Genomic DNA, 13,310 nt, shown 5'->3' with positions numbered 1-13,310 from the left:
TATTCTTTGGGATCACAGTGTTTGTTAACTCAAAGAAGAAAACTCTCTGCCCATCTGCTGTTAGATTGTTCAGCTCCTAAACCACACAAAACTGATACCTTGTCTATCCCTTTTCTAAATATGGGGTAGGGGGGAGAATGCAGGGGCTCTCATAGGCCCATTCAGCAGTTAAAAATAACCAACATTGAATGAATTTTTACCCATGGCCATGTCTTATACAAAATACACTACATATATTAACTCAAATCCTCAGGACAACTATTATTGTCTTCACTGAACAGATGAAGATATATAGTGGTCACTCAGCTAGTAGTTAAGTGGTGCAGTCAGGATTCAAACCCAGACCACCTCCAGAGTCCATGCTCCTGACTGTGACACGAAATTCTTTATGGGTAACCAAAAGTCTCTCTCTCTCTCTTTTTTTATGTTTATTTATTTTTGAGACCTAGAGAGAGCATGAGCAGGGGAGGTGCAGAGAGAGGATTCGAGGCGGGCTCTAGTCTGACAGCAGAGAACCCCAATGCAGGGTTCAAACTCAGAACTGTGAGATGATGACCTGAGCCAAACTCAGAGGCTCAACCGATTGGGCCACCCAGGCTCCCCCAAAAGTCTCGTGTTATGATGTAGATCCATTTCCTTTCTAACCCCTACGGGAAGAGAGAACTAAAGGGGTGCGAAAATAATATTTATTATGCTCCTACTATGGGCCAGGCATTATGATAGGTGCATGATGTTTTATTAATATATTTCTTGCTGTGAGTCTATGAAACAAGTGTTAACTTTAAAGAATTTGGCTCCCAAAGTGGCTACTCAAGGTTTAGCTTTCAGTTATTCAGGTTCCTTGGCTCTCAAATAAGTACCCTTTAAAGGAAATTGTACAGAAAATCCTGATTGGGGGCAGATGTGAAGGGCCAAGCGACGTTCGAATTACTAAGAAATATGTTATTGTACGGTGCATGTCGAGGAATGGTTAGAGAATGCTGAAAATGCTCTTCTACAGACACCTACATAGGAATTCGCAAATTAAATAAAGGATCCCTGTCTCGGGCTGGGATTCACCTCGGAGAACTTCCCCGAAGGCAAGGGCAAAGAGGGCGCCACCTGTCCGGGAGAACCCGGGAACCCGCTCTGGACACTTGGGCTCAGCCCCCTTCCTTTTCTCACACTCTAATTGGCTACTTCTTCCTGGGCCCCGCCTCCTTTGCGGGGACCAAGAAGCCGCCAAAGCCTCCTCAGACCACCTCCTCAACACCAGCAAGCTGTTTTGCTGTCGCCCCCGTGATTGGCCAGACAGTAGCATGGGGTCTGCCTTCTCCTCCTCCTGATTGGTCATCAGTCCTTAGGCTTATGACCCTCCTGTCCGGCCCCTCCCCGTTTCCCCTTGGCAGCGGGGCTTTGGGCGAACCACCTACTCCGCGGGAGTGGGCCCCGCCCCTATGTGACGGCCAGGCCGGTAATTGGCGGGGGCGTGCAACCATTTCCGGTTTCGAGGAGGTGGGTGGGGTGCGGAGCGGGACTGAAGCTGCTGCCGTCTCGGCCGCCGCCTACAGAGTCGCCTTGTGCCTGGTGCTACCGGGACGATGCGGCCGGGGCCCGGAGGCTGCTGCTACCGTCGCCCTGTGCGGGCGAACGGCTGCGTGGCGAACGGGGAAGTGCGGAACGGGTACGTGAGGAGCACCGCCGCTGCGGCCGCCGCCGCAGCCGCCGCCGCCGGCCAGGTACGGTGGGACTGGGCGGTCGGGCTGAACCGGAGGCAGTGGGCCGGGACCCCGCGAGCTGCGCCCGTGCCGAGTCCGCGGAGGGGGCGGCCGGGCAGGGCGAGGTCGCGGTGACCGTCCGCGGGGCCGGGAGCGGGCGCCGGGCACGGCTCAGGTGTGCTGGAAGCGGTGTCCCGGCGCTGACCGGGCCTGCCCGGAGCGGGAGGCTCAAGGGAGGCGTAGGGGCTCCCCCATCTCTCCGCGTCTGAGGTCTTCCTCTTTTCCTCCAGAGGTTTGGGTTCTGCTCAAAGCCACAGTGCCTTCCTCTGCCTGATTTGACCAGAAATTCGTGCCCCTCCTCCCCCGGGGAGGCAGGGAGTGACCCTGCGGACCCTGGGAAGATCCACTCCGGGGCTCTTGGTTTTTTCCCTGGAGGCTCCCTCGTCTTGTCCTCGAGGTGGTTGCTTCCTTTAAGAGTCCTAGAAACACCCTCGGGGTCCTCAGGAGGCAGAGAAAGTTAGGAGGTGGTACCAGGCGGAAACACACCCAGTCTCTCCCTAACACATACCTACCCCTTCTGCAAGCAAGGCATTGGACCACAGATCTGACAGTGAACCGGGCCTGGTGCCTCACAAGCATTATGCTTCTACCCAGCCCTTGGTGAAACCCCATCCCGGGCTCTAGGTAGAGTTAGGTGGTCCCTGTGAGCAAGCGTGCTATCACAGAAGGGGCTGTTGAACGCAGGTGGTGACTTGTGATGCGTCTCTATACCAGTTAACCAAGGTTGAATCACCAACCAAGTTCAGGCAGTTCTGAAATATTTTGAAAAGTTGTGAATTGAAGACAATAATTGTTAACAGCCTTCCAATTCTCTGGATGACATATTCTCCTGAGTTGTGTTTTTAAAGACGAGCTGTTTAAAAAGATTAAAGGACAGTGTTACTTGAAGAAAGTGTTGTGAGATTTACAATTGACTTTATTTTTTTTTATTTTTAATGAAAAAATTTTAATGTTTATTTATTTTTGAGAGAGAGAGAGAGGGAAGGGGCAGAGAGAGAGAGAGGGAAACACAGAATCTGAAGCAGGCTCCAGGCTCTGAGCTGTCAGCACAGAATCCTTTGTGGGGCTGGAACTCACAAACCTCTAGATCATAACCTGAGCCAAAGTCGGAGCCACCCAGGTGCCCCTGCAATTGACTTTAATACTTGCAAATCCCAATCAGATATTAAGGAAAACTTTTTTTTCCCTCCCAAAGCCATCTGTTCCCAGTAGCAGTAGTGTGACTATTGTGATTTAATTTGGCTTTAATATATCTAGCAGCCCCCGCCCCCCCAAGTCAGTAGATGTGATATGGTAGATAGACCTGTTACTGTGTGGTGTGAAATAGAAAATAGAGCATTTCTCCAGGTCATGCTGACATAGTAAAACTATGAGAGTTGGGGGACAAATAAAAGACTTGACCTCCCTTGAAGTTGTAAGATGGAAGGCACCATAATGCACAGATTCAAAAGATTTATTTTCGGGGAACCTGGGTGGCTCAGTCGGTGAAGCCTCCGACTTCGGCTCAGGTCATGATCTTGAGGCCCCTGAGTTCGAGCCTCGCATCTGGCTCTGTGCTGACAGCTCGGATCCTGGAGCCTGCTTCAAATTCTGTGTCTCCCTCTCTCTCTGCCCCTCCCCTGCCCCTCTCTTTCTCTGTCCTTCAAAAATAAATACACCTTAAAATGTTTAAGAACAAAAGATAAAAAACTATTAAAAAACAAAAGATTTATTTTCATTTTTAAAGAAATGTGTGAGAGAAGAAGTGGTAAGAATGCTCTCGTTATTAATGGTGTAAAGGGTTGTTTTTTTAGTAACATAAATGGGTAATAAGAAACTTGTGGTATAGGGTACAGCATGGAAACCTAAGGGGTAGGAGTCAGAGAATCCATTGCCGATGAATGAGTGGATTATGCTTTTTAAGAAGGAGAAGGAAGACAAGAGAAAGGTGTTTGCACTTCAGGAAGTGTTTTGTGTTTAGCTGCTCTTTTCACCTAACAAAGGAGTTATGTTCTGATTTAATAGTAAATTTCTCCCTCCCATAATCTAGCAATTTAACATTTGTAGGCACGATATATATTTCTTTAATGTTTATATTTATTGTTGAGAGAGAGACGGAGCATGAGTAGGGGGAGGGGCAGAGAGAGAGAGGGAGACACAGGATCCAAAGCAGGCCCCAGTCTCCGAGCTGTCAGCACAGAGCTTGATGTGGGGCTCGAACTCACAAACCTCGAGATCATGCCCTGAGTCGAAGTCAGATGCTTAATCGACTGAGCCACCCAAGCGCCCTGGCATGATATTTCTTCAGAGACAGCTGATTAATAATAAGATGAAGACACATCAAGTTGCTAAAGTGAAATTTAAAAATTTGTATGACTCTAATAGCTGGCTGACTTTTTCTAGTATATTTTAGAGAAAAATTCCACTCAAGGCACTGTGGTGGCATCTGGAAAAATGGTCTAGTAGAAGGCCTGAAAGAATGTTTAGGGCTCCACTGTCCCTTCTAGAAAACTGTCTGTCACAAGTCTTTTTAAAACAGAGACTTTAGAGATACAGCTTTGTACATGAATATGAGGAATATTGACCATGGGTTTGTTTGTTTTTCCTTAAGCCAAAGAGATTTTTGGTAACTTCATGGGAGCAAGAGTATCTTTAAAAAATTTTTAGTTGTTTTTGTTTTAATTAAAGTGATTAATTAAGTTAATCACTTTAAAGTGCTACATTAGTGCTCCAACCTCTATTTTTCCTCAGTTGCTGGGGAAATGTTCCCAATTATGCCATAAAAATACACATAAGATATTAAGTCTGCAGGTTTGTGTCCTCTTTGAACTGAAATATAAATCGAGAGTTTTTAAACCCCAAGATACAGGTTTGTTTCCTCCCATATCCCAGCATTTGTCTTTGGATGAACAGGAGAGAACTTAGAAACTTCTAGGGTCCTTTTACACTCTCAGGAGTTTCTGCGTCTTATGGGATGGATATATATGCTTGCCCTTTGTTCTATTTGGGTTTAGAGTCTGAGTAAATAGATCCTTTGGTAGAATGGACATATAAAACGATCAAACATTAATGTTTGTTTTTGTTTTCTGGGTCCCCCCCCCCAGTTTCTTCTCATTGTAGTAAAATACACATAACATAAAATTTACCATCTTAACCATTTGTAAGTATACAGTTCAGTGGTATTATATACATTCATAATGTGCTACCACCACCACCATCCACTGCCATAACTGTTTCTTCTTCTTCTTCTTTTTTTTTTTTTTTAATTTTAAACGTTTATTTATTTTTGAGACAGAGAGAGACAGAGCATGAACAGGGGAGGGTCAGAGAGAGAGGGAGACACAGAATCTGAAACGGGCTCCAGGCTCTGAGCCATCAGCCCAGAGCCCGACCCGGGGCTCGAACCCACAGACTGTGAGATCACGACCTGAGCCGAAGTCAGACGCTCAACCGACTGCGCCACCCAGGCGCCCCAACTTTTTCTTCTTGTAAAACGGAAACTCTGTCCCCATCAAACAGTAACTCCCCATTCCCTCCTCCACCTAGCCCACCCAGTCTGTGGCAACCACCATTCTACTTCTGTCTCTCTGAATTTGCTGTAAGTACCTCATATAAATGGAATCGTACAATATTTTTCTTTTTGTGACTGGCTTATTTCATTTAGCATAATGTCCTCATGGTTCATCCACGTAGCACTGTGTATCAGAATATCCTTCCTTTTAAAGGCTGAATAATATTCCATTGTATGTATAAACCACATTTTGCTTAGCCATTTATTTTTTTTTTCTTGCAGGAGTTTATTTTTATTTTATTTTATTTTTCTGTATTTTTTATAATTTACACCCAAGTTAGTTAGCACATGGTGCAACAATGATTTCAGGAGCAGATTCCTTAAGCCCTTACCCATTTAGCCCATCTCCCCTCCAGCAACCCTCTGTTTGTTCTCTATATTTCAGAGTCTCCTATGTTTTGTCCCCCTCCCTGTTTTTATATTAATTTTGCTTCCCTTTGCCTTGTGTTCATCTATTTTGTATCTTAAAGTCCTCATATGAGTGAAGTCATATGAGATTTGTCTTTCTCTGACTAATTTCACTTAACATCATACCCTGTAGTTCCATCCACGTAGTTGCAAATGGCAAGATTTCATCCTTTCTGATTGGCGAGTAATACTCCATTGTATATATATACCACATCTTTATCCATTCATCCATCGATGGACATTTGGGCTCTTTCCATACTTTGGCTATTGTTGATAGTGCTGCTATAAACATGGGGGTGCATGTTTCCCTTTGAAACAGCACACCTGTATCCTGTGGATAAATGCCTAGTAGTGCAGTTGCTGGGTTGTAAGGTAGTTCTATTTTAGTTTTTTGAGGAACCTCCATACTGTTTTCCAGAGTGGCTGCACCAGTTTGCATTCCCAGCCATTTGTTAATTGACACTTGGGTTGCTTCCAAGGTTTAGGTATTGTGAATAATGCTGCTTTGAATATGGGTATACAAATACCTCTTCAAGACCGAGCTTTCCATCATCTTGGATATATATTCAGAAGTGGAATTGCTGTATCATATGATAATTCTATTTTGAAGTTTTTGAGGAAATGCCGTACTGTTTTCCACAGCAGCTATACCATTTTACATTCCCATCAACAGTGCACAAGGGTTCCAATTTCTTCACATCCTCGCTAACACTTGTTATTTTCTCTCTCTCTCTCTCTTTTTTTTTCGCATAGTAGCTGTGAGGTAATAGGGAAAAATGTGTCTATGTGTTTCTGCTCCCATATCCTGGCGCAGAGCTCATGAAACTTGTGCAATTTCCTAAGTGATAATACTAGGAACATCTTTTGTTCTAATATTTAGTCTTTGACCCTTATTCCTGACACAGAGTATCTAAATCCCTTGGAATTTCCCCAGTGATAGCAGTGTCTTTTGTTCTAATGAGGTGACTCTGTGTGGGTTCCCGGATGGGGGCTGCTCACCAGAAAGACCAAGCCGGGTGTCAGCTCCACCTCCATTCTCCACAGAGGAGCGAGAGGCTGGAAATGAAGTTAATGATTGCTGATGCGTGAAGCCTCTATAAAAATCCCCAAAGTACCAGGTTCAGGGAGCTTCCGGGTTGTTGAACATATGGAGATGCTAGGAGAGTGGCTCCCCTTCCCACACACATTGCCCCTGTTCGTCTGTGTCCTTTATCGTATCTTTTTATAATAAACTGGGAAATAGTAAATAAACAGTTTTCCTTAGTTCTGTGAGCCATTCTAGCAAATTATCAACCAGAGGAGGAAGTGGTGAGAAACCTGATTTATAGCCGATGGGTCAGAAGCCATGGGACAACCTGGGCTTGTGACAGGCATCTGAAGGGGTGGGGCCTTCACCTGAGGGATCTGACACTGTCTCCAGGAAGAGAGTGTCAGAATTGGGTTAGATCGACACCAGCTGGTGTCACGGTGGAACACCTCCCCCCGCCCCAATCAGGTGTGAGAAGTGCTGTGAGTGTGGTAGCTCAGTGAGAGGAGAGGAGAGGAGAGGAGAGGAGAGGAGGAACATCGCAGGAGCACTGGGTTTTGCTCTTTACGGGAGCCCTGTGTAGACATGACTGTTTTTTAACGATGACAGTAGACATGGAGTTTTCACAAGGAAGAGGAGCAATAAAGCAGTAATTTTTCCTCCCTTACCATTCAGAGGGGTGAGAGGAGGGCCAGCCTTTATTTGAGGTGAAGGGTGGCAATTAGCCCTAGGAAAACTTTGAAAGAGTTAGAATTGGGAGCTTTGGCAGAATTAGAGCTAGAAGGCACCTTTAGGGGTTTATTAATTCAGTTCTTTTATCTCTTTGTAGGACTTTATTAAAAAGTAATCTTGATAGATGATTCTATTCTATTTTTAAAGACCCCTAGAGGATTTGCAGGAACTTTTCTTCAGCGTGTTGCAGCATTCAGTGATCTTAATTGCAAGAGTTTCTTACTGTGGGTTTAACGTTTGATCAAATAAATGCCGTATTTTGGTTGCACCTGAAATAGAATACTTGTTTTTACTTTTAGAGCTCTTTGTTTACAGCCTTTAAAAAAAATTTTCTTTAAGGAATGTTTGAGGTTTGGGCACACATTTCACCTTCCTTAACTAGTTAATAAGTATTGAAGGGAAAAAAAAAATTACCTGCCTTTGAGACCATTTTGAACCTAACTTTCTAACCTGTAGAAGTAGTTTTAGAAGTAGTTTTAATGATATATTAGAATGATGACAGCCTTCTAGCTGCCAGAATAAGATTCTATCCTAAGGAGGACTTGGGGCACAAGTCATGTTCTTATTTAAATATAAGACAAGCAAAGTAGAAAGAACAAAGGGCCAGTCTTGCTACTTAGGAGGCAAATGAATAACTAATGGAGGGTGGTTTACTAAATAGCTACTAGCTTTTGTTTCCACTGAAAGGAAACAGTAACTGTGAAAAGAAGTTTTAAGACAAGAGCTGGAGGAGTATCTGTTCACACTTCACAGGTCTCATGAGACATCCAAAGACCTCAAGGCGTTGAGCCAAAATAATGTTGTAACTACAGTTGTGGGACTAGATTTTTGTTGTGAATGCACTTCTTCCAAGGAGAAGAACATTTCAAATCTTCCTAGCTGGATCTGAAAGATTCCAGAGTCATTAATTCCACTCAGGAATTCTCTCGAATAAAACTTCTTGGGCAATGAAAGCAGTATTTAATACGTAAACCTCTGTATTCTTAAGACATCATTTTAAAACTTGGATATTCAGGGAAAGCAGGCTTGCCCACTTTTTAGGGTTGGCCTAGGTGCCCTAGAAACTTTGTAGTGCTCTGGGGCAAGATAGTTAATTGGTTGAGATTCAATTAGATTCAGTTTTTGAAAGAAAGAAGTAGTGTTTTATTGGCAGAATAGGCAATTGAGAGGGATGGGTAGAGACTGTGTTTGCATTCTGAGTGGGTGTGCCTTACTTGATTAAATACGTGGTTTGTGGCCTCAGAAGTCCGTTGCCTTCTGAATAGCTTCTAAGAAGGCTTCCATAATATAATTTGTAGTTTGTGACTGATTGAGCAAGTAAGCCCTTTCTCTCAACCCATTTAATCTGAGAACATTTATGTTGATGTTTGCGGTCTTTAATGCTACCTACAAGACCCATAATAAAGATTAAGGTTGCTATTTTTCCTCTTTAAAAAATTTTTGCTTCTGATTGTAGAAATAATACATGTGTACTGTAGGACCCAAAAGGATTGGGATAATCCCTGGTGTAGGGGTATTGATTTTTTTTAGTGTGGTCTGTTTTACCAGCCTGCTGCTTTCTGCTGATCTCTAAGTACAGTGAAATACGCAGTTGTACTGAGACTATGGGTATGGCCCAGCCTTACTCCAAATAACACATATTGAGGTTGGGGAAAGTATTCAACAAATTTGGTAATCTGGTAGGTTTAGAAAGTAAAGTACTGACTTCCCAAATTTGATGGTTTTGACTTACTCTAAATAAGCCTCCTGCTGTCTAATTAGTAAGCCTTCAGCAAACATCTGAGATTTTACTGCATAGTTCCCCTTATCCGTGGGGCATATTTTCTAAGATCCCTAGTCGATGCCTGAAACCACTGTATACAGTAGATAGTATCAAACCCTGTATATACTATTTTTTCCTCTACATACATTCCCATGATAAATGTTAATTTATAAATTAGGCACAGTAAGAGATTAACCACAATAAATAATAATAAAATAGAAAATTATAATGATACGCTGTAATAAAAGTTATGTGAATGTGGTTTCTCTCTCTCAAAAAACCTTATTGTACTGTACTCACTGTTGCGATGATGTGAGACGATAACATGCCTACAGGATGTGACGAAATGAGGTGAATGATGTAGGCATTGTGTCACAGCATTAAGACTGGTGTTGACCTTCTGATGATACGTCAGAAGGAGGATCATCTTCCAGACTGTGGTTGACTGTGGTTGACTGTGGGTTTGGAAAACATGGGTAAGGGGGACTTCTATATTTGCCTTGTGCCTGGGGTGTGGTAGGATCTTAGGGAATCTTAGTTGAAGGAATGAACTGGTGGTGGTTGAAGCCATGAGAATTGGTGAAGCAGAAGAAGGCACTAAGCAGGAAGAGGAGGCACCTAGAAGTAATATGGGGGAACCATAATGTTACTGGGAGAAGACACACACACTGCTGGAGAAGGCTGTGCAAGAACAGAATCATTGGGAAGTGGTTTGAGAAAGCCCAAGGAGAGAGAGAGGCCATTTCATTAAGGAGGGTATGCAACGTGGTGGCGGTGGGAAAGCAAGGCTATAATTGTAACAGGTACCATTTACTGTGGCCAGGACCTCCTCCAGCTTCTTCACGTAACTAGTCTTCACAAGGTCCTTTCTGGGTGTATATTATCGCCATTTTATAAATAAGACTGAATTCCAGATCATTTAAATAACCAGTCCAGTTAGTAAGTTGATAGAACCTGGCTTGTCTTATTCTATTAAGCCACTGGATTTGGCAGTTTAGAAATTACTGGTAAGTTTTGGGGAGTTTAAATTAGATATGCCACAAGTTATGCCACGCTCTGAACATATATTTCCAGAAGTATCCTCCTTTTTCAGCAGGGGAATTTTGAAAAGTAGGGAGTCCGCATTTTTTTTTTTTTCTTTTTTTTTTTGCAATCAGGATAAATTCCCTCATTTGTGTCAATAGCATCCCCATATGGAATGACTGAAAAGTGCTTCCGAAGCTAGCTGTGAAGCAAACATATTTTGACATTACTGTTTTCCTGCCTCAAAAATGGAGACCCCCAAGTATGTACGCACGGGAGCGTTTTCAGTTAGTCCAGTGGCATCCTGTGCACGCGGGCAGCGAGGCTCTGCCCCGGAGTTACCGTGCTCACCTGCCGCCCACATCTCCTCTGTTTCCCAGTCTCCGGGTCGGCGTGTCACGGCATCACAGACCCGCGCAACAGGAGAGCGGAGCACGAGGGTGGCTCTGCCACAGGTGACTGCACCTTCATCTCGGCTCTCGTCCACCTCTGACACGTTCTGGGCCTGTGGCACCACACCCTCCGCTCTGGCCGTGTGGTGGACGCCGACTGAGAGGCAACCTGGTTCGCGTGCCTTTGCCTTCTCTGCGAATAATCTCGGATTATTTTTTTTTTTTAATTTTTTTTAACGTTTATTTATTTTTGAGACAGAGAGAGAGACAGAGCATGACCAGGGGAAGGGCAGAGAAAGAGAGGGAGACACAGAATCTGAAACAGGCTCCAGGCTCTGAGTTGTCAGCACAGAGCCCGATGCGGGGCTCGAACTCACGGACCGTGAGATCATGACCTGAGCCGAAGTCGGACGCTTAACCGACCAAGCCACCCAGGCGCCCCCCCCCTTTTTTTTTTTTTTTTTTTTAATTTTTTAAAAATTTTTCGGATTATTCCGGTGGTCACCTCTGTGCGACACGATCACGTTCCTTCCTCGGTCCTGACTGACACGGGGGTAGGCTCCTGTGCCACAATGAACCTAACAACACTCTCTCACGGGATTTAAAATTTCCATGGGGAGAGTTTGTCCTTAAGTAGAATAGTATCTGTATTATATACTCTCCATCAGAGTTAACATATCTGAAAACTTTTACAAATTTTTAGTTTTAACAAGTATTCTTGAACGTTTGCATATTTTCAATAAAATTTAAAGTGGGCATATGTAGTGTTTCTCTTGTAAAGTCAGCATACATTACATACAATTTTACATGCAAAATACTGGAATTGGAAAAACACCATACTTGGAAAGCATTAAACCAACACATTAAAGTATAAAGAAAATAATCTCCTGAAGTTCTACAACCCGGAGATAACCACTGTAACATTTTCATGTATATCTTGCCAGATAGGTAGGTAGGTAGATAGATACACATACACACAAATATATAAATATATATATATTTATTTATTATATTTATTAATAAGATTTTATTATAGATATTTATAAATTATTATAAATATTAAAATTATATTATATTTTATTAATAATAAGATTAATATGTTTATTTATTATATATTTATAAATATATAAATATATATGTAATAGGGAGGGGGTACAGTTTTATGTAAAAGAAATTGCTTAATGTCATTAATATATTCTATCACCAGTCAGTAAGACAAACATCATTCTTTTAAGGGGTACAAAAATTTCCCAGTATGAATATATAGTGTAATTTATTTAACCAATCCCTGTGCATAATGTTTACACTTCCCCAGTATTTTCAATATGTCAACACTTTGTATATCTTTTCACACTTTTGAGTTTTTCATAGGGATAAATTCCTGGAAATGAGATTGCCCACTCAAAAAGTATATGTGTGGGACGCCTGGGTGGCTCAATTGGTTGAGCGTCCGACTCTTAATTTGGCTCAGGTCATGATCTCAAGGTCAGGGGATCCTGTCCCACGTGGGGCAGAGACCGCTTGAGATTCTCTCTCTCCCTCTCTCTCTGCCACTCTCCCGTGTGTGCTTGCGCTTTCTCTCTTAAGAAAAAGAGGGACGTGCATGGGTGGCTCACTGGGTTAAGCTTCTGATTTCAGCTCAGGTCATGATGTTATGGTTCATGGGTTCAAGCCCCACATCAGACTCTGCTGATAGCTCAGAGCCTGGAGCCTGGTTCAGATTCTGTGTCTCCCCCTCTCTCTCCCTCTCCCCCGCTCATGTTCTATCTCTTTCTCTCAAAAATGAGTAAACATTAAAAAAATGTATATGTATGTATGCATATATATATGATTCTGATCAGAATATCATTTTAAAATGAATTTAAAGGAAGCTGTAGAACTATTTTTTAAGCTTTCTGATTTCTAAAGTGCAATTGACTGCAATTTAAGTGATCCAAACCGTATCTTTAAATGAGTAAAACTACTATCTCAAAATATAATGTAACACAGAATCATCTTGGGTTCCCAAAATGCATTGGTGAAAATGTGATACAAATGTCACTTTCCTCACCTGATCTTTAAGTCAGAGCGTTTCAGGTACACAGTCCTACCTTCTGAGTGTTTTTGGTTTTTTTTCCTTCTCTCTCTCTCCCTTCCTCTCTTCCTCATGCTTTCTTTCCTGACACATTGATTCTAAAATTCATGTGCAAAAGCAAAGGACCAGGAAGAGCCAAAGCAGTTTTGAAGAGAAATTAGGTAGGAGGAATCACCTTTATTAGATAATAAGACTTGCGTAAACCTATAGTGATATTGGCAGTATGAGTTTGATGGAACAGAATCAAAAACCCAGAAAGAGCACACTATGAATATGAAATTTGATTGATAATGATGGTGGCATTTCAAATCAGTGGGGAATGGACTAGTGCTGAGAGAGGTGATTTTCTGTATAGAAAAAGAAGGAAAAAAAAATCCCCACCTCACACCAATCTGTAAAATCAATTCCAGGTTGTTAGATACTCAAATATGAAAATTATATATATATAATTATTAGTTATATATATATATATATATATAACTCTAGCATAGAGGAGAAAATATTTATGACCTTAAAGTATAGAGTGACTTTCCTAAAACTACCAAAGCACAAATTATAAAATAAAGGTTGATAAGTTTGATCGCT

General features: G+C 42.5%; 1 protein-coding gene across 1 annotated transcript in view; it reads left to right on the top strand.

Moving 5' to 3' along the window:
• Positions 1-1,486: 1,486 nt before the first annotated feature.
• Positions 1,487-13,310, top strand: part of SPTLC2 (serine palmitoyltransferase long chain base subunit 2) — a 103,491-nt gene continuing 91,667 nt past the window's right edge. Inside the window, exon 1 of the mRNA XM_003987869.5 lies at positions 1,487-1,718. Coding sequence (XP_003987918.1) covers positions 1,581-1,718 — 138 coding nt within the window. The 5' untranslated portion in view covers positions 1,487-1,580. The remainder of the gene's footprint in view (positions 1,719-13,310) is intronic.

Source organism: Felis catus, chromosome B3 (assembly GCF_018350175.1).
Source record: "Felis catus isolate Fca126 chromosome B3, F.catus_Fca126_mat1.0, whole genome shotgun sequence".
Lineage (NCBI taxonomy): Eukaryota > Metazoa > Chordata > Mammalia > Carnivora > Felidae > Felis > Felis catus.
Note: the sequence above shows the minus strand (reverse complement) of the source record. Positions and strands in the feature narration are given on the sequence as shown.